Source organism: Nicotiana tabacum, chromosome 18, assembly GCF_000715075.1.
Source record: "Nicotiana tabacum cultivar K326 chromosome 18, ASM71507v2, whole genome shotgun sequence".
Taxonomy (NCBI): domain Eukaryota; kingdom Viridiplantae; phylum Streptophyta; class Magnoliopsida; order Solanales; family Solanaceae; genus Nicotiana; species Nicotiana tabacum.
Genome location: NC_134097.1, coordinates 126366180 through 126388048, shown reverse-complemented (window position 1 = coordinate 126388048; position 21869 = coordinate 126366180). Strand labels below are relative to the sequence as shown.

At 40.9% G+C, this 21869-nt stretch overlaps 1 protein-coding gene across 1 annotated transcript; it reads left to right on the top strand.

Moving 5' to 3' along the window:
• The first annotated feature begins 3713 nt into the window (after positions 1 to 3713).
• LOC107802576 (uncharacterized) lies at positions 3714 to 21112 on the top strand. The gene is made up of 5 exons (XM_075236356.1): positions 3714 to 3958; positions 8235 to 8524; positions 19663 to 20112; positions 20523 to 20637; positions 20719 to 21112. The coding sequence occupies exons 1-5, from the start codon at positions 3714 to 3716 to the stop codon at positions 21110 to 21112; spliced, it is 1494 nt and encodes a 497-aa protein (XP_075092457.1).
• The last annotated feature ends 757 nt before the right edge of the window (positions 21113 to 21869 follow it).

Here is a 21869-nt window from a genome sequence, read left to right as displayed (position 1 = left end):
TATTTTGGAATTTTTTAGAGCAATTATTTGGGTCATGTAAATCCTGTATTGGACAGTTAAGAAGCATGGGGCGAGCGTGAGGAATTATTGAATCCATAAGGACTTGGGTGATTTGTTCATTTATAGAGTCCAGTAGGGGTATATCTTTAAATGATGTAGTGGAGGGATGCAAAGTATTGACTGTGATAGCAGAAGGTGAATTATTACCTCTATGTTCTTGGTTGATATCATGTGGTTTAGGAGGAATTTGGAGGGTTTGATTGGTGAAATGTGGGAGGTTGTCCATGATTACTTAGTAGATGAAGGTGCGAAGAGCAGTGAGAAGATAGACCTTCTCACTCTCAAAAAGAAATCTTCACGGGCACAAATACCGCCACTAAAGCGATGAAGATGGTTATCGATCTACCCACAATTTTTTATATGAGTTTGATTACAGCATGATAATCTCACAAATCCTTAAATGTTTCATCACAGGAATTGGTCCCCAGATGGTACATTCTGAATTGGAAAGGTAATAGCTAATTTTATGATACTTGAGCATTTAGGTAAACTCATTTACTTTTTGGGTGGTTAGATGAGTACTTGGATCATGAGTTACTTATATTTTATTATTACTACATAAAATTTTAATATGTATGGTATATCAAATATTGTTTAATTGATAAGTTTGAAAATTGAGATCTTTTGAGACGCGAACTCTGTTTCTCTCTCGGTGCATGTTAACTAAACGTGTGCATCCATGGGGAAGAGGACCCGGATTCCTACTCAGAAGATGATCGAAGCAAGATAATCATGTAAACAAGCCACAAATATGACGAAGAAGCGAGGAAATCAAGTAAATCATGATGTAGTGGAAATTGCAGTAATAGTCAAAACCTAAAAATGGCGAACAATGAAGGTGAAATTGAGAAATTTCGAGGCAAGGAGAAGGAAGAGAATCAATAAAAAATGACATGCAAAATTAAATTACCATCACAATTGGAAATTGATTCAGCAATTGAAGCAATCTCCAATGGAACAGTAATGGCGGGGAAAAATGAAGTTGTGGGAAAAGTGAAAAAATTGAAAACGGCTATGCAGGAATGGGAGGAAGGTATAAAAATACAACAGTCTGGGAGAAATCAAGTGCGAAGAAATACTGGTAGGAAATCATGGGCAGATGAAGTTGAAGAAGAAACAAAAATTAGGGTAAGAAATCAATTTGGGAAAATCTTGATATTACAAAAGTTATGAATGTTGGCTTCAAATTGGAATATGTGAATCCAAGTAAGCATGGAGAAACAACAATTTGTGAGATTGAATTGGAAGATATTACATCTGAAATTGATTTCTGGAAAAATACCATTGTATGTTATGTGCTAGGAGCACACCCTCCTTTCAATGTGCTTAACAGTTACATACAAAGACAGTGGGGTAAACATGGCATCAACAAGGTCTCAATGCTGAAAATGGGATAGTTTTGGTGAGGTTTGACAATGTAATTGGGAAAAATGAGGTGCTGCAGGGAGGGATTTATCATTTTGGCAACAAACAGTTCATTGTTAAGGAATGGCATAAGGACATGGAGTTTACCAGGGAGGAACTCTATACTGTTCCAATTTGGGTGAAACTACCTGGAATGAATTTCAAGTACTGGGGTCCTAAAGGGCTTAGCAAGATAGGAAACATGATAGGCAAGCCTCTTATGGTGGATAGGAATACAGAGAACAAGATATGTCTCAATTTTGCAAGACTCCTTATAGAGGTAGATGTGGATTCTCCCCTGCCAGACAAGGTGCAATTAAGGAATGAAAAAGGTGCATTGATTGAACAAAGAATCCAATATGACTGGAAGCTAATATTATGTAAACACTATCACAAGTATGGTCACTCAGAGGAAGATTGTAGGAGGAAGAAGCAAACAGCCCCTCCAAAGCAACAGACTATTGTTCTAGAAATAAAAGGTACAAACAAAGAACAGGGAGATAATAACCAAGTAGTAGCAGCATCAAAAGTTGAAATCACAAAGCCAGTAGGGGAGAAGGAGTCAATAAAAACTATAGGAGGAATGTGAAGACCCAAAGGGTCATCACCCATTTTCTTATCCATTATGTACTTTTAAGGCCTTGAAAACCTTATTTAGAGTCGCATCAATTTGCGTGCGCAGTCCGGACGCGTAGCCGGAAAGCTTAAATATGAAATTCTATGAAAAATGCTAAGTTTTGAGTTTAAATTGAATAAATTTGAACTTCGAGGAGCATTGGCTCGAGTTATATTACCAAGTGTGAAAGTATATGAGATGATTGAACCCTTTGGAGCATTGACTCAAGTGGTAAAGTGAGTTAAGAAGTAAAAGTGAAAGAAAGAGAAAGAGTTATTAAATTGCTCCCTTGCCAGGATGTCTGTTGCTTTGTTGATTATCTCTCTTGCCGGGATGCTGAGATTATTGATATTGTTCCCTTGCCGGAATTTAACTGTTTAATTGTGTTCCCTTGCCGGGATTTTTATTATTATTTGTTTGCTCCCTTGCCCCTTTGTTTGTGATTGTTGTTTGGGTGAGGAAGAGCGATAAAGCATGAAGGGTGATGTCATGCATTATTTGCTATTGTGAGGAAAAAGTGTAAAGCACAAAGGGTGATGTCGTGCCGTACGATGTACCATTCCGTACCGATTATCATTGACTATATGGTGAGGAAAGAGAGTAAAAGTACGAAGGGTGATGTCGTGCATTATTTGCTATTGTGAGGAAAGAGTGTAAAGCACGAAGGGTGATGTCGTGCACATTGTTATTATATGATTGATTTGGTGAGGACGAGAGTAAAAGCATGAAGCGTGATGTCGTGCAAATTGTTGATTTCTGATTCTTGATGATATTCTAGTTATGTTGTTACTTTCCTTACTTGATGCTTTCTATTCGAAACCGTTATTTCCCCCACAGCATGTTTCCCCTTCCCACATTTATTAGTTATTTCTATATTTTCCTTTCCGTTGTATATAAATAAATTGCACAGGGTTATTTGGTAGTCTGGTCCTAGCCTCGTCACTACTTCGCCGAGGTTAGGCTAGACACTTACCATCACATGATTCGGTTGTGCTGATACTACACTCTGCACTATGTGCAGATCCCGGAACAGCTTACGAACAGTAGTTGGAGGGCTTCCTTCAGTCCATCTGGAGACCCAAGGTAGACCTGCAGGCGTTCGCGGGCCCTGGCGTCTCCCTCTATCTCTATTCCCTGTTTCATTTTCTTTCGTTTAGAAACAGTTTATTGTATTTTCTTCAGGCCTTGTTTGTAGTAACTCTTAGATAGTCCGTGACACCAGGTTTTGGGTATTGAGATTTTGAAAGTTGTAATAGACGTAGTCTTGAGTTATAAAAAAATTATTGACTTCCGCTTATTTATTTAATTTCGCTATTTTCATGTTATCGCTGGTAATTAAAAAAAGTAAGTAATTTGTTAATGAAAAAGGTAGTTAAGGGTTGGCTTGCCTAGCTCTCATTAATAGGCGCCATCACGACTCCCGAGGGTGGAAAATTCGGGTCGTGACAAGGAAATATGAATACAGAAGGATGGGTGACACCTCATAACACAAGGAAGTCTCATAAGGAACAAATACAACATTCATCAGCAGAACACAACACTTTCAGTGTGCTAAGTAAGAGCAGTACAAGCAAACAATCATAAAGCAGACAAGTCTCAAATGGGGGAGGCACTGTCCTATCTCTAAAAGGTCATGGATAGCATGCTAAGATGGAATGTTAGGGGATTTAATGCTCCTAACAAACAAAAGGAGGTAAAACTCCTTTGTACTAATGAAAATATAGATTTAGTAAACTTACTAGAGACTAAGGTGAAAGCTGGCAATATGGAGAAAGTAATAAATAATATGCTTGGAGGATGGAATTACATTACAGATTTAGAGTACCATTATAATGGTCGAGTAGTTGTAGCATGGAGACTTGATTACTATCAAGTCAGGTACATAAGTGGAACTGCCCAAAGCATAACATGTTTAGTTACAGATGTTGTTCTTCAGAAGGAGTTTTATATGACTGTCACACCTCTTTTTTACCACCCGAGGGGTTATAAGGGAGTTTTTCCAATTAAAGTGACATTATTCGATATGGAATTATTTATTGATTCAGAGTCGTCACTTGGAATATTTATGGTGTCCCAAGTCACCGATTTATTTTAAAATCACAAATCGAGGAAAATCGACTTTATTTAAAAGTCTGCGAAACCAAAAATCTAGGTAAGGAATTCTGTTAACCCACGAGAAGGTGTTAGGTATTCCCGGGTTCCGTGGTTTGAGCACGGTCGCTTAACTATTAATAATTGACCTAATTATTTGATTTATTACATGTTTTAAACCTATTGTATTTTTTTAACTTATATAATCGCTTTTATTTATTTAAACGCTTTTTAGGATTTATGGAATTATTTCTTGAACAAGTTACGATTGTCGTACACTTGTTGTTTTGGGACACATCACAAACCACGCTACATGAAATGCACCCGCGATTTGCGACATATTTATTTTATTATTATTAAAAGTTATTATGATCGGGTCACATGAAATGCACATCGAATTTGGAAATTAAGTATCATGACTATGCCACGAGAGCCGTACCCATAGTCACGATAATTTATTATAAAATGCGCCTAAAGCAAACTACGAATGTTCAAAGTATTTTCTACACTAGTTATGAATGTCCAAAGTGTCTTTCACACTAGTTGGTATTAATGTGAGGGACATGGATTATGAGTTTTATTTGTATATGGCACGCCTCAATTTATTTTTAAAGGGAAATATTCAACTATTAGTAATTCATTAGTTAAAAAACCGACATTTGCCAAGTTTGCACCTAAAGCAGACTACGAATGTTCACATTTATTCTTAAAAACTAAATTGAAATTCAAAGTAAAGCTACTAATTAAAGATAAGCATTGGGTATACATGCTAAATTTTAATTGTTTTGGAAAAGGTTGGGCCAGAAGCAGGACCATTACACTATCTAAGGAAAGTTTCGTAAAAAAATATAGCTGGTGCTGGTTGGGCTCGAAACTGGGCCCAAGAAGGAAGACAAGGGAACAAGCAAATCCTATTTTATCCTGGCAGTTTTCACTTGGGCCAGTACAGGCCCAACTTCTCAAATACAAACCTTCAAAAATTAAAGCCTATCCTTAACAAAAATAACTTAATCAAACAAATGCTGAAGACAACTGGGCTCTTAATTAAGCCCATCGATGAAAGAAATCGAGAGCATGGTCATATTGGGCTTGGCTTTAGCCAGGTCGCCTCATATGGGCCAACACTAGGCCCAATCATTTTTACCCAAGTAGCCTCTAATGTTAAGGCTCTATGAGGCTTGATTCCTTTTTGCTCCTTAACCTCCTCAAATACATTAATCTCAAACATGTAATCACACTATCAATTGCTAGATTCCTAGATAATTAAACTAAATGTACTCAATGCCCCAAATGATGCAGCAGCCTCTAATAGTATACTCTAATCAGAAAGCAACTGTAATAATTAAACATCTCAACCTTTGAACAAAACATGGCACATACGAACTAATTTAGGCATTCATTTATGAAAGCCTTTAGCTAAACAGGTCTAAAATACTCAAAAATAAAAGCTGGGAACAACATTACAAAAAAGAAAGCTAAATGACTTGAAAGCAACATATGTAAAGAAAAGAGTGAAATTCAAAGATTAAACAGTAATCTTCAGGCCACAGAACACAACTTTGAAAGGAATAATATACTTGCACTCCACTTGTTATTCAAGATTTGAAGAATACCTGGTTACAAGGAACAAAAGGGAAGATAAGAAATCTTTGAGAACAAAGGAAGCAGCAGAAAAATCAGTCGAAATCAGCAACTAACAACAGCAAACCCCAGCTTCAAATTCAATCCATTTTTTTGACTTTATAAAACCAGAAATTCCCAGAACTTTTCTAACTATTTTTCTTCTTAAATCAAAAACTGGATCAGCCACCAATGTAACAGTATAGCTAAACTTTTTTAGGGTATTGTTGGATCTGAAAAATCTCTCCCATGAGTGAAGAAAAAGTACTATATATAGGCATAAAAATGCCATGTGCTGAAAGAATAAAAAAATTATTCCATCAGCCACAAAAGGCGTATTTTAACAGAATTGGATAACTGGTTGTCCCTAATTGGTTTCAGTACTTTTTACTGGCCAAATAGGGCCAGCTACTCATATTCTAGAACCTTTCTTCTTCCTAGATATTTTTTGAAAATTATCCTAAGTTTCTTTTAATTCAATTAGACCCTTACAAGTTCCTAATGAGGTACAAATCAAACAAACAAAGACCAGGCCAAAAGGAATTGGAATCCAGATCCAAATGACAAACAAAGTTGAAATGATGCAATTTAAGCCCCAAAATTGACCTAATCAGTAAATAACAATGTTCATCTAATTAAACCTAAGCCAAGCTGAATTTAAATGACTAATGCACCTAAACAGAAATCAAACCAAAATTAAAATGGAACTGCTAAGACAGCCTAGAAATTAACCTAAAACAAACACAGAACATAAGATAGAAACATGGAAGAAATAGAAACATCATTTTATGTATCAAAACTAAAAGTAAACCCTAATTAAACCAAATTCATGCAATTGAAGATAGATTTCAAATACTAAAATTCCAATCATGCTTTAATTAATCTAATAAACAGATGCCAAATAAATAAACAAAACAACCGTGAAGAACAGGAAACCTAAAACTGCAAACCTACGACATATGGCTAAAAAAAAGAAAGAAGATGAAAGAGATGAAATCAAAAAGAAAAAGAATGGAAAAGGGTTTACCAAGGACTTGCTTTAAATTCTGACTAGTTAAGAAATCGGACAAGCTTCAACGGTGTGAAATGAACTTGAACTACCATTAATCGACTGTTCTCAACAAGAACAGTCGACTAATGGAAGTTTTGGATTCAAACATGCCAAAAATTGACCAAAAAAATCAAAAGAGGGGGAAAAGCTAGGGTTCAGTGGATCTTAGATTTAAGATTCGAAGAACTTGGCGGGAATTTTTGGGAAATTGACTGTAGTTTAGGGTTCGGAGGGGTGTGAGGAGTGTGGGTTGTGATTTTGGGGTGATTTGGTCGATTTAATTGGGTGTGGATTCCAGATCTAAGATTCGAGCAATTTGGTAAGGATTTGAGGGAAATGGTATGGGGATTTAGAAAGGGGAGGGAAAGGTGATTGCAAGGTGTTGATTTGGAGTAGTTTGGAGAGGCTCCACCGCTGTAAAGCGATTTTCGGGCGGCGGAGATAGGCGAAGCCGGTGATGGAGTCCTAGGGCGGCAAGGGTTTCTCTGCGATTGGGGTGAGAGATAAAATGAGAGGGGTAGATGGGGGGTCTCTAATTCTGACAGTCTTATACTTAATTGTAGACAAGTTCCCGGCCATTAGATTTATGATGCTCAACGACTGGGATCAAAAGGGGGCAATACGGGGTCGTTTTGGGGGGTAAGGGTTGGACCGGGTATTTGAAAGGAATTGGGCTTGGGTTTGGACGGATCTGGGTATATGATTTGGGCCCAATTTCAAATTAAACCCTTTTTTCAATTTCTTTTCTTATTTACTTTTTTTCTTTGTTTTTTTTCTTTTTTTCTTTAATTAATTTAAATCCTAAATTAATCTAAATTGCAAAACTAAACTAATTATCTATGTATAATATTTACAAAAATTAGTTAATCCTAAATTAATGAAGAGAAAAATACTATTCCAACATTTTAAAGATAAAAATGTAAATGAATGATATTTTTTGTGATTTTCACCTTAATAAAGCAATTAATTAATTAATTAATCCTAAAATATGAAAACAAAATTTAAATGAAATGCATGGTATTTTTGATATTTTTTCATAATTTTAACAAAATTAAACGTGCACAAAAATGCAAACAATTAATTGCAAAAAATCCTATAAAATTGCAAATAATTAAAAAAAAATCTATTTTCTTTATTTTTGTAAGAGTATTTCACATAGGGCAAAAATCACATGCTCACATGACAGCTGTGTACGCTTTTAATACAAGTGAAGAAAGAAGAAGTTTATGGCAACACTTAGAAAGTATGAGTGGAGGAATAAAGCAACCATGGTTGGTAACAGGGGATGTCAACTCTGTCCTGTAAGCAGATGATAGAATAGGAGGACTTCTAGTTACTATGGGTGAAGTGGTGGATTTCCAAGAGTGTATTGATTCTTGTGAACTCATGAAGTTACCCTGTGGAGGATGTAGATACACATGGAATGATAAACACGGTGATTATAGAGTTTTTTTCAAAAATTGATTGGGCATTTGTCAATAGAGAGTGGATGGATAATATGTCAGTAGTTCAGGCTGAATTTCTAGTGGAGGAAATCAGTGATCATTGCCCACTTAGAATAAAGAAAGATACAGGAGGAGTGAAGAGGAATACAACTTTTAAATTCTGCAACGTGTGGGTCTTACACTCTCAGTTTAAAAAGGTTGTAACACAGGGATGGCAGCAACAAGTTGCAGGGTGCAGTATGTTCCAAGTAGTTAAGAAACTGTCACGACCCAATTCCCGAACCCGGTCGTGATAGCGCCTCTCGTGAAAATAAGGCCAGTCAGACCAAAACAGAACACTTCTTTTAAATATTTAAATATCATAAACAGTTCTAAAGCATGATATAATATCCATAATTTGCGGAATTAACGATAACAACAGTAAAAGCCATCCCGACACAGCCCAAACCGGGGTGTCACAAGTCATGAACAACTAATAAATCCGGATACCAGTCTACTAGATACAAAATTCGATACAGAAGTTCAAGAACATAAAAATAGTAAGATAAGGGAGGCACGGGGGCTGTGAACGCCAACAGCTACCTCGTAGTCTCCGAAAAACACTGCTTGGACTGGAAGGATCACCACTCAGGAGCGGACTTTGCGATGCCTGAATCTGCACACATGGTGCAGGGAGTAATGTGAGTACTCCGACTCAGTCAGTAATAATCATAAATAATGGCTGAAAGCAAGACAATATGTAAAGGCACAAAGCAATTCTATGTCAAGCAGTAAGATCACTTAAAGAAGTAAATCCATGAAGAAGTCAAATGAAATTCCTTTAAACCAAGTAAAACAGGTAATTTAGTAGGTAAATAACAAGTAGAAATCTGCCCCTCGGGCACAATAATAATCACTTAGAACAGCATCAGCTCCTCGGGCTCACTCTCATCACTTAGTGCTCATTCTTAGCTCTCGACCCATATATCTCTCATAATAATAGAAATCAGAATAACCGTTGCGGTGTACAGCCCGATTCATACATCGTTGCGGCGTGCAGCCTGATCCATATAGATAGTCGATTGCGCTCACTGGGGGTGTGCAGACTCCGGAGGGGCTCCTACAGCCCAAGCGCTATATTGTTGCGGCGTGAAACCCGATCCATATAAGTATTGTTGCGACGTGCAACCCAATCCATAACATATATAATATCCTCGTCATTGGGTTCTCAACCCCTCTCAGTCATTAACCTTACAGCCTCTCGGGCACAATAATAGAAGATAGGGATCTCAGCCCACAAATCCTCTTATTTAGGAATAGTATGATAAAACCGGCTCGAATCATTTAAAACAGATAGAAACATGACCGAGTATATGATTTTTAACAAGTATAGTAAGGAAAAATCAGTCAAAATTCTCGAAGGGTTCAAATAGTTGGCACGAAGCCCAAATATGGCAATTAGCCCAAATCATGATGATAAAAAATAAGTTTCAGTCAAATACGCGGTAAAATCATCAGTTGGGACGGATCAAGTCTCAATCCCCAGTAGTAAAAGACCACACGCTTATCATCCAGCGCGTGTCTCACCTCAATATAGCAATACGATGTGCAATCCGGAGTTTCAAACCCTCAGTACATCATTTATAATCATTACTCACCTCGAACCGACTACAACTCTAGCTCGTGACGCCTTTGCCCCTCGAATCGGCCTCCACGCGCATCGATTCTATCCAAAATCAGAACAAATACGTCACAATTGAAAAATATCAAAAATCCCAAAATTAGCAAAACCCGAGCCCCGGGCCCACTTCTCGAAACTCAGAAATTTTCACATCATTAGATTCCTTATCTCCTCATGAGTTCATACATATCAAAAGTTCTCAATTCCGACCTCAAATGGTCCATCAAATCCCAATTCAAAAGTTCAAAATCCCAAGCCCTAGTTCTTCCATTTTTAGCTTAAGTTCCAAGAATTTCTAGGTTAATTTCACAAAAGATTCGAGTTTTAGGTTCGAAAATCTTACCTCCAATCAATTTTCCTTGAATCCCTCTTTAATCCCTTTCAAAAAGCTCTCAAAATACTCAGCTATGGAGGAAAAATGGCTCAAAATCGCGGATAAAATGACTTATAAACTTTTTGCCCAGGGGTTTTTGCATCTGCGATCCCACCACCGCTCCTGCGGTACCGCTTCTACGGTAATTCCTCTGCATCTGCGGAAATCACTTAGGGGGCCAGGTTCCGCATATGCGATCCACGAGCCGCATCTGCGACTCCGCAAGTGCGGTCCATATGCCGCATCCGAGGTCCCTGGCTATTCTTCCCAAACCGCTTCTGCGGCTCTTCTTTCGCATGTGAGGCACCGCACCTGCGGTCCCCAATCCGCAGGTGCGGAAATACCACAAGCAGCAACTTTTGAGATCTCTTAAGTCCAAAATCTTCCCGTTAACCATCCGAATTCACCCCGAGGCCCCCGGGACCTCAACCAAAAGCACCAATATGACCCAATACCTTATTCAAACTTGTTCCAATCATCAAAGCACCTCACACAACATCAAATTACTCGAAACACATCGGATTCAAGCCTAGTTTTTGAGAAATCTTCCGAAATACGTTTTCGATCAAAAACCCAACCAAACTACGTCCGAATGACCTGAAATTTTGCACACACATCCAAAATGACACCACGAATCTACTACAACTCTCGGAATTCCATTCCGACCCTCGGATCAAAATCTCACCTACCAACCGGAAATCGCCAAAATACTAACTTCGCCAATTCAAGCCTAATTCTACACCGGACCTCCAAAACCAATTCCGATCACACTCCTAAGTCATAAATCACCTCCTGAAGCTAAACGAACCATCAGAACTCACATCCGAGCCCTCTAACTCATAAGTCAACATCCAGTTGACTTTTTCAACTTAAACCTTCTTAAAAGAGACTAAGTGTCTCATTTCTTACCAGGTCCACTCCGAACGCAAACTACTAAACTCGATCACATAAAACACGGATAACGAAGCATAATGAAGCAGAAATAGGGGAAACGAAGTAGTAACTCATGAGACGACTGGCCGGGTTGTCACATCCTCCCCAACTTAAACAAACATTCATCCTCAAACGAGTCAAGAAACATACCTGAAGCCTCGAATAGGTGAGGATATCTGCTCGGCATATCCCGCTCGGTCTCCCAGGTAGCCTCCTCCACGGGCCGACCTCTCCACTGCACTTTCATTGAAGCTATATCCTTTGACCTCAACTTCCGAACCCGACGACCCAAAATAGCTACTGGCTCCACATCATAGGTCAAATCATCCTCCAACTGGACCGTGCTGAAGTCCAAAACATGAGACGAATCTCCAATATACTTTCAGTGCATAGAAACATGAAATACCGGATGCACGCTAGATAAGCTGGGTGGCAAAACAAGCTCATAAGCCACCTCCCCAATCCTCCGAAGCACCTCAAAAGGCCCAATGAATCGCGGACTCAACTTTCCCTTCTTCCCAAATCTCATAACACCCTTCATGGGCGAAACCTTCAGCAAGCCCTTCTCACCAACCATGTAGGACACATCTCGAACCTTCCGGTCCGCATAACTCTTCTGTCGCGATTAGGCTGTACGAAGCCTCTCCTGAATCACCTTCACCTTCTCTAAGGCATCCTGAACCAAATCTGTCCCCAATAGCCTAGCCTCGTCGGGCTCGAACCAACCAACTGGAGATCTACACCGCCTCACGTACAAAGCCTCATACAGAGCCATCTGAATACTCGACTGGTAGCTGTTGTTGTAGGCAAACTCTGAAAGCGGTAGAAACTCATCCCATGAACCTCCGAAATCAATAACACAAGCACACAACATGTCCTCCAATATCTGAATAGTACGCTCGGACTGCCCGTCTGTCTGAGGATGAAAAGTTGTGCTCAACTCCACCTGAGTACCCAACTCTCTCTGTACGGCTCTCCAAAACTGCGAAGTAAACTGAGTACCTCTATCTGAGATGATGGAAACCGGAACACCGTGCAACCGAACAATCTCCTAGATATAAATCCCTGCCAACCGCTCTGAAGAATAGGTAGTGCATACCAGAATGAAGTGCGTGGACTTGGTTAGCCGATCCACAATCACCCAAATAGCATCAAACTTCTTCAAAGTTTGTGAGAGTCCAACAACAAAGTCCATAGTAATCCTCCCCCACTTCCACTCGGGAATAACCATCTGCTGAAGCAAGCCACCCAGTCTCTGATGCTCATATTTCACCGGTTGACAATTAAGATACCGAGCTACAAATCCCACAATATCTTTCTTCATTCTTCTCCACCAATAGTGCTGCCTCAAATCCTGATATATCTTTGCGACACCCGGATGAATGGAATACCCCGAGCTATGGGCCTCCTCTAGAATCAACTCCCGAAGCCCATCCATATTGAGCACACAAATCCGGCCCTGCATCCTCAACACACCATCATCACAAATGGTCACGTATCTAGCATCATCACGCTACACTATGTCCTTAAGGACAAGCAAATACGGATCATCATACTGGCGCTCTTTGATGCGATCATATAAGGAAGACCGAGAAACCACACAAGCCAACACCCGACTGGACTCCGAAATATCTAATCTCACAAACCGATTGGCCAAGGCCTGAACATCAACGGCAAGGGGTCTCTCCCCAACTGGAATATATGCGAAACTCCCCATACTCACTGCCTTCCGGCTGAAAGCATCGGCCACCACATTGGCCTTTCCTGGATGGTACAATATGGTGATATCATAATCCTTAAGTAACTCTAACCATCTCCGCTGCCTCAAATTAAGATCTTTTTGCTTGAATAAATGTTGAAGACTACGATGATAAGTGAATACCTCACAAGATACGCCATACAAGTAGTGCCTCCAAATCTTCAATGCATGAACTATGGCAGCCAACTCCAAATCATGAACAGGGTAATTCGTCTCATGGGGCTTCAACTGTCGAGAAGCATAAGCAATAACTCTACCCTCCTACATCAATACACAACCAATCCCAACTCTCGAAGCATCACAATATACGGTATATGAACCTGAAGCCGATGTCAAAACCAATACTGGAGTTGTGGTCAAAGTTGTCTTGAGCTTCTAAAAGCTCTCTTCACACTCGTCCGACCATACAAATGAAACGCCCTTCTAAGTCAACTTGGTCAAGGGCGATGCGATAGATGAGAATACCTAAACAAACCGGCGATAATAGCCTGCCAGCCCAAGAAAGCTATGAATCTCTGTGGTTGAGACAGTCTGGGCCAACTCTGAACAACCTCTATCTTCTTCAGATCAACCTGAATACCCTCGTTGGACATCACGTGCCCCAAGAAAGCCACTTAACTAAGCCAAAACTCACACTTGGAGAACTTTGCATAAAGCTTCTCCTCCCTCAGTCTCTGCAATACAACCCTCAAATGCTCCGCGTGCTCCCCCTGACTACGCGAGTACACCAGGATATCATCAATGAATACTATAACAAACGAATCAAGATAAGGCCAGAACATGTTGTTTATCAAATACATGAATATTGCTGGGGCATTGGTTAGCCCGAAAGACATAACAAGGAACTCATAATGACTATATCTGGTCCTGAAAGCAGTCTTAAGAATATCTGAATCCCTGATCTTCAACTGGTGATAACCAGAATGGAGATCAATCTTGGAGAACACTCTCGCTCCCTAAAGCTGGTCAAATAAATCATCAATGCGAGGCAAAGGATACTTGTTCTTAATTGTTACTTTGTTCAATTGTCTATAATCAATGCACATTCTCATGGTGCCATCCTTCTTCTTCACAAATAGAACGGGCGCACCCCAAGGTGACACACTAGGCCGAGAAACCCCTTATCTAGGAGTTCCTGAAGCTGCTCCTTCAATTCTTTCAACCCTGTTGGTGCCATATGATATGGCAGAATAGAAATGGGCTGAGTGCCCGGCACCAGGTCAATACCAAAATCAATATCCCTGTCCGGTGGCATGCCCGACAGGTTTGCAGGAAACACATCGAGAAAATCCCTCACAATTGGGACAAAATCAGTACTGGGAGTCTCAGCTCCAACATCTCTCACAAACGCTAGATATGACAGGCAACCCTTCCCAACCATACGCTGGGCCTTTAAGAAAGATATCACTCTACTAGGAACATAATCAGTCACACCACGCCACTTGATCCGCGGTACACCCGGCATAGCCAAAGTGACTGTCTTAGCATGACAGTATAGAATAGCACGATACGGAGATAACCAATCCATGCCCAAAATGACATCAAAATCCACCATGCTCAATAGCAATAGATCCACTCAGGTCTCCAGACCCCCAATAGTCACCACACATGACCGGTACACACGGTCTACAATAATAGTATTGCTCACTGGGGTAGATACATGAACAGGTAAAGCAAGAAACTCTCGGGACGTACCCAAATGATAAATAAAATACGAGGACACATAAGAATAGGTGGAACCGGGATCAAATAATATAGAGGCATCTCTGTGGCAAACTGAAACAATACCTGTAATGACAGCATCTGAAGAAATAGCATTTGTCCTGCCTGGAATAGCATAAAAACAAGCCTGGCCACCGCTTGATCGACCTCCCCCTCTAGGGCGACCCCTGGCTGCCTGACCCCCACCCCTAGCTGGCTGGGCGGGTGGTGAAGTAACTGGAGCAGAAGTCGAGGGCTGACCCCTCTGCTGAAGCTGACCATCACGAAGTCGAGGGCACTGCCTCCTTATATGTCCAAACTCTTCGCACTCATAACAACTACCCAGTGCTGGAGATGGGGACTAAAGGGAACCCCTGGCACCGAAATGACCAGTAGAAGGACCTGGCATGGAAGAACCCTGGACTGATGGGGCACGTGACGAGCTCTGGGCTAGTAGGGAACTAAGTGATGACTAGCCTTGCTAAGATCCATAATGACCATGACCCGAAGATGCCCGCGATACTCTGGATGGGCTGACTGAGCAGGCCTGAAAGAACGACCTCTACCATGCTGGAACTGGCCCCTCGAAGGAGCACCACTGTAACTGCCAGACCCTCGAGGCCTCTTGGCCTCCCTCTCCTCTCAATCCTAACGGCAAACCATCTCAATCTAGCAAGCGATATCAACCACCTCCTCGAACGTAGCACCCAACACTCTCTCTCTCTGGTCATAAGAATACAGAGATAATAGTTAAGGCCATCAACAAATCTCCTGATCCTCTCACGATCTGTCGGAACCATCCAAACGACATGACGAGCCAACTCAGAAAACCCCGACTTATACTGTGACACAGTCATATCCCCCTGTCGCAACCACTCAAATTATCTACGCAGCTCCTCTCTGTGAGACTGCGGTACATACTTTTTCAAGAAGAGAGTGGAGAACTCCTACCAAGTGAGGGGCGCTGCTCTCACAGGCCTACGCCTCTCATACGCCTCCCACAAAGTGAAGGCGGCCCCAGAAAACTGAAAGGTGGTAAATGCTACACCACTAGACTCAAGAATCCCTGTTGTACGGAGCATCCGCTGGCACTTATCTAGAAAACCCTGGGCATCCTCGCCCTCTGCTCCACTGAATGTCGGAGGCTGGAGTCTACTAAACCTCTCAAGACGATGTTGCTCATAACTGGCACAACAAACTCCTAAGCTGGTGCAACCGGTTGGGCTGGAGGTGCCCCCGGTGTCTGAAGTCCCAGCACTACCTGCTCAGGGGTGCGAGCAGCGGGGTCTAATTGCCTCCCCCGACCTGTGAAGTAGTAGTTGTTGTAGTGGCTGAAACTGCCTAAGTCAGGGCAGTGCAAAATGATAAGATTTGTGCCATGGCCTCCTAAAGACCCGGAATCACGATGGGCACAGTTGGTGCCTGATCTGGTGCTACTGGAGCATCCATAGCTGGAGTCTGATCCGGAGTTAGGGTAGCTGGTGGATCTACAGGTGCTGCCCTCACTGCTCTACCTCTGCCGCGACCACGACCGTGTCCACGGCCTCTTGTGGGCTCAGCTGGTGGTACTGGTGGTCGTCCACCTCGTCCGGTAGCTTGCGTCCTCACCATCTGTGAGAGAATGGAATATTAGAAGTTTAGTACTTGAACCAACAAGTTTGCACGACAAGAATTTCAAGAATATAAAGTTTTTCCTAAGGGTATTGCAGCCTCTCGAGGATAAATACAGACGTCTCTGTACCGATCCGCGAGACTCTACTAAACCTTCTCATGACTCGTGAGACCTATGTAACCTAGGCTCTGATACCAACTTGTCACGACCCAATTCCTGAACCCGGTCATGATGGCGCCTCTCGTGAAGACAAGGCCAGCCAGACCAAAACAGAATACCTCTTTTAAACAGTTAAATATCATAAACAGTTCTAAAGCATGATATAATATCCATAATTTGCGGAATTAACGATAACAACAGTAAAAGCCATCCCAACACAGCCTAAACCGGGGTGTCACAAGTCATGAGCAACTAATAAATCCGGATACCAGTCTACTAGATACGAAATTCGATACAGAAGTTCAAGAACATAAAAATAGTAAGATAAGGGAGGCACGGGGGCTGCGGACGCCAACAGCTACCTCGTAGTCTCCGAAAAACACTGCCTGGACTGGAAGGATCACCACTCAGGAGCGGACTTTGCGATGCCTGAATCTGCACACACGATGCAGAGAGTAATGTGAGTACTCCGACTCAGTCAGTAATAATCATAAATAATGGCTAAAAGCAAGAAAATACGTAAAGGCACAAAACAATTCTATGTCAAGCAGTAAGATCACTTAAAGAAGTAAATCCATGAAGAAGTCAAATGAAATTCCTTTAAACCAAGTAAAACAGGTAATTTAGTAGGTAAATAACAAGTAGAAATCCGCCCCTCGGGCACAGTAATAATCACTCAGAACAGCATCAGCTCCTCGGGCTCACTCTCACCACTTAGTGCTCACTCTCACCACTCGACCCATATATCTCTCATAATAATAGAAATCAGAATAATAGCTGCGGCGTGCAGCCCGATCCGTACATCGATGCGGCGTGCAGCCCGATCCATATAGATAGTCGACTGCGCTCACTGGGGGTGTGCAGACTCCGGAGGGGCTCCTATAGCCCAAACGCTATATTGTTGCGGCGTGCAGCCCGATCCATATAAGTATTGTTGCGGCGTGCAGCCCGATCCTTAACATATATAATATCCTCACCATTGGTTTCTCAACCCCTCTCAGTCATTAACCTCACAGCCTCTCGGGCACAATAATAAAAGATAGGGATCTCAGCCCACAAATTCCTCTCATTTAGGAATAGTATGATAAAATCGGCTCGAATCGTTTAAAACAGATAGAAACATGACCGAGGATATGATTTTTAACAAGAGGAAAAATCAGTCAAAATACCCGAAGGGTTCAAATAGTTGGCACGAAGCCTAAATATGGCAATTAGCCCAAATCATGATGATAACAAATAAGTTTTAGTCAAATACACGGTAAAATCATCAGTCGAGACGGACCAAGTCTCAATCCCCAGTAGTAAAAGACCTCACGCTCATCATCCAACGTGTGTCTCACCTCAATATAGCACTACGATGTGCAATCCGGGGTTTTAAACCCTCAGGACATCATTTACAACAATTACTCACCTCGAACCGGCTACAACTCTAGCTCATGATGCCTTTGCCCCTCGAATCGGCCTCCACGCTCGTCGAATCTATCCAAAATCAGAACGAATACGTCACAATATGCTAAGGGAATAAAGCCCAAGTGAAAACAATCGAATAATATCAAAAATCCCGAAATTAGCAAAACCCGAGCCCCGGGCCAACTTCTCAAAACTCAAAAAAATTTACATTATTAGATTCCTTATCTCCTCACGAGTTCATACATATCAAAAGTTCTCAATTCCAACCTCAAATGGTCCTTCAAATCCCAATTCAAAAGTTCAAAATCCCAAGCCCTAGTTCTTCCATTTTTAGCTTAAGTTCCAAGAATTTCTAGGTTAATTTCACAATAGATTCGAGTTTTAGGTTCGAAAATCTTACTTCCAATCAATTCTCGTTGAATCCCTCTTTAATCACCTTCAAAAAGCTCTCAAAATACTCAGCTATGGAGGAAAAATGGCTCAAAATCGCGGATAAAATGACTTATAAACTTTCTGCCCAGGGGTTTTCTCATCTGCGGTACCGTTTGTGCGACAATTCCTCCCCATCTGCGGTCCACGAGCCGCATCTGCGACTCTGCAGGTGCGGTCCATATGCCGCATCGCGGTCCCTGGCTATTCTCCCCAAACCGCTTATGCGGCTCTTCTTCCACATGTGCGGCACCGCACCTGCGGTCCCCAATCCGCAGGTGCGGAAATACCACAAGCAGCAACTTCTGAGATCTCTTAAGTCCAAAATCTTCCCGTTAACCATCCGAATTCACCCCGAGGCCCCCGGGACCTCAACAAAAAGTACAAACATGACCTAATAGCTTATTCAAACTTGTTCCAATCATCAAAGCACCTCAAACAACATTAAATTACCCGAAACACATCGGATTCAAGCCTAGTTTTTGAGAAATCTTCCAAACTACATTTTCGATCAAAAACCCAACCAAACCACGTCCGAATGACCTGAAATTTTGCACACACATCCAAAATGACACCACGAAGCTACTGCAACTCTCGGAATTCCATTCTGACTCTCGGATCAAAATCTCACCTGCCAACCGGAAATCGCCAAAATACTAACTTCGCTAATTCAAGCCTAATTCTACACCGGACCTCCAAAACCAATTTCGATCACACTCCTAAGTCATAAATCACCTCCCGATGCTAAATGAACCATCGAAACTCACATCGAGCCCTCTAACTCATAAGTCAACATCTGGTTGACTTTTCTAACTTAAACCTTCTTAAAAGAGACTAAGTGTCTCATTTCTTACCTAATCCACTCTGAACGCAAACTACTCAACTTGATCACAAAAAACACGGATAACGAAGCATAAATGGGGGAAAACGGAGCGGTAACTCATGAGACGACTGGCCGGGTCGTCACAGAAACTAAAGTTACTAAAGAAGGCTCTTAAGAAGCTCAATCAACAGCACTTCAGGAATATCTTAACAGAGGTTGAGGAAGATAGGGCTGCTTTAAACCAAGCCCAGAATATATTGCATTCTGGCCCCTCTAATAAAGCTTTACAAGAACATGAGACAACCATGTGCCAGAAATTCAGGAATTTCTATTATCTAGCAGAAATGTTTCTATTACAAAGAAGCGAGGCAAGCTGGATTAAGCTAGGAGATGACAACACTAGGTATTTCTACTCAGTAATCAGGCACAAAAGACTATAACAAGCCATCATACAGATCAAGGATCAAAATGGGAAACTAGCAACAGATAGTGTAAGCATAGCAAATGTTCTTGTAGATTACTATGAAACTATGCTAGGAAGGAAAGAAATAAGAAGAGGAAAAGCTTTTCAAAGCCTCCTGAAGAATGGCACTACATTGAATGTTATACAACAGATGGAACTAATACAACCATTCACAGTCAATGAGGTGAAACATGCTATGTTCAGTATAGATGTGAACAAAATTTCAGGTCCAGATGGTTATGGTAGTGGTTTCTATAGGGAAGCTTGGAGTATAATTGGTAATTATGTTACAACAACTATATTGGAATTCATGGAGAATGGAAAATTGTTAAGACAAGTCAACTCAACAGTAATATCTTTGATCCCCAAAGTTCCAGTCCCAGAGTATGCAAGTCAATTCGGACCAATTTCTTGTTGCAATGTCATATACAAATGCATTTCCAAAAGGCTCAAGAAAGCTGTATCAATACTAGCAGCTGAAAACCAGGCAGCTTTTGTTGAAGGTAGATCATTGATTCATAATGTCCTAATCTGCCATGACTTAACTGAGACACTATAATAGGAAAACATCTCCTAGGTACCTTATGAAAATTGACCTAAGGAAGGCATATGATATGATCAGTTGGGATTTCATAGAGGAAGCTCTGAAAGGATTTGGATTTCCAGATTCATTCACTAAACTGGTGATGACTTGTGTTACTACAACCCAATTTTCTATTAGAATTAATGGAGAAAATCATGACTATTTTGAAGGTAGGAGGGGACTTAGGCAAGAGGATCCTATCTCACCCCTCCTTTTTGTTCTAGTAATGGAATATCTTTCAAGGGTTCTTAGCAAGATGGGTGATCTCTCTGACTTCAGATATCACCCCATATTGCAAGAAAACAAAGTTAACTCACTTAGTATTTGCAGATGACCTGATGATATTCTGTAAAGGAAATATGAAATCCATAGCTAGAGTGATGGAGGCCTTACAGCATTTCAGTGATGTTACAGGGCTGGAGGCAAACATAGATAAATCTAGCATGTTAGTAGATTAACTAGATGAGGTGACAAGGCAGAATATACTGAAGATAACTGGGTTCACTTTAGGGACCTTTCCTATAAGGTACCTAGACCTTCCTCTTACATCAAGGAAGTGGAATAAGATGGATTACAAGCAATTAGTTGATAAGATCACAAACAAAATCACTGTTTATACAAGGCAATTGTCATATGTTGGGAGATTGCAAATAATAATGGTAGTTCTGTTCTTTATTTACAGCTTCTGGAGTACTGTGTTTATTCTGCCTCAAAGTTTGGTAAAGCTTGGTGATAAGAAATGCAGAGATTTCCTATGGGGTGCACCTGAAGACAAAAGGAAGGTTAACCTAGTAGCATGGAAAAGGGTATGTATTCCTAAACAATATGGAGGTTTAAACATCAAAAGTTGCTGCAAATTGAATATTGCTGCAGTAGGTAAACTTCTATGGCAATTAGCTAGGAAAAAAGACACACTATGAGTCAAATGGGTCAATAGTATATACATAAAGGATAAGGAAAGTAGACGGGAACACCAACCACCAGCAGACTATAGCTGGTATTGGAAGAAATTGAATGGCAGGATGGTATAAAGGAGACAAATATATGCTGTCAAAAATAGGAGAATACTCTATGTCCAAGAGCTATCAACATATGTTGGGGCCTCTATCTAAAACAAGGGAAGTTAAGCTAATATGGAGTAAAGTAATTCTTCCTAAACAGAGATTTATAATATGACTGGCATGTCAAAATAAATTTCTAACCAAGGAGAGGATGCAGAGATTGCAGTTTCAAGTAGAAGATCACAACTGGTGCTTATGTGACCAGACTCAGGTGGAGACTCAGACTCACCTCTTTGGACAATGCAAATGGATAGCAGCCCTAAGAGATAAGTTGAATAGTTGATTGGATATCAAAATTCATAATAATGAAGAAAATAAGGTGATCAAATGGATCCAAAGAAGAAGATGGAGCCAAGTTCACAAGGAAATAGTAGCTGTTGTATGGGGTGTCATGCTGTATTATACCAAGCAAGCAAGGAATTGGAAAATATTCAGGAAAGTAAATGTGATCATAGACCTTGTAAATGAACAAATTAAGAAAGAGATTGTAGACAGATTGGAGATAGTGTATAGGAAAAAAAGAGATAGGAAAAGTAAAGTGTTGTTTCAGAGAATATGTAAATAGATGTGCTGATATGCTTGGAGATCTAGTGTTTGTATCCGTTCAGACTCTAGA

Coding starts and splice junctions, on each gene's coding strand:
- LOC107802576 (XM_075236356.1), top strand. CDS start 3,714: ATGGATAGCATGCTAAGATGGAATGTTAGGGGATTTAATGCTCCTAAC. Junction 8,525..19,662: donor GCAACAAGTTGCAGGGTGCA/GTATGTTCCAAG, acceptor ATGTTCTTGTAG/ATTACTATGAAACTATGCTA. Junction 20,113..20,522: donor CCAGGCAGCTTTTGTTGAAG/GTAGATCATTGA, acceptor TAGTATTTGCAG/ATGACCTGATGATATTCTGT.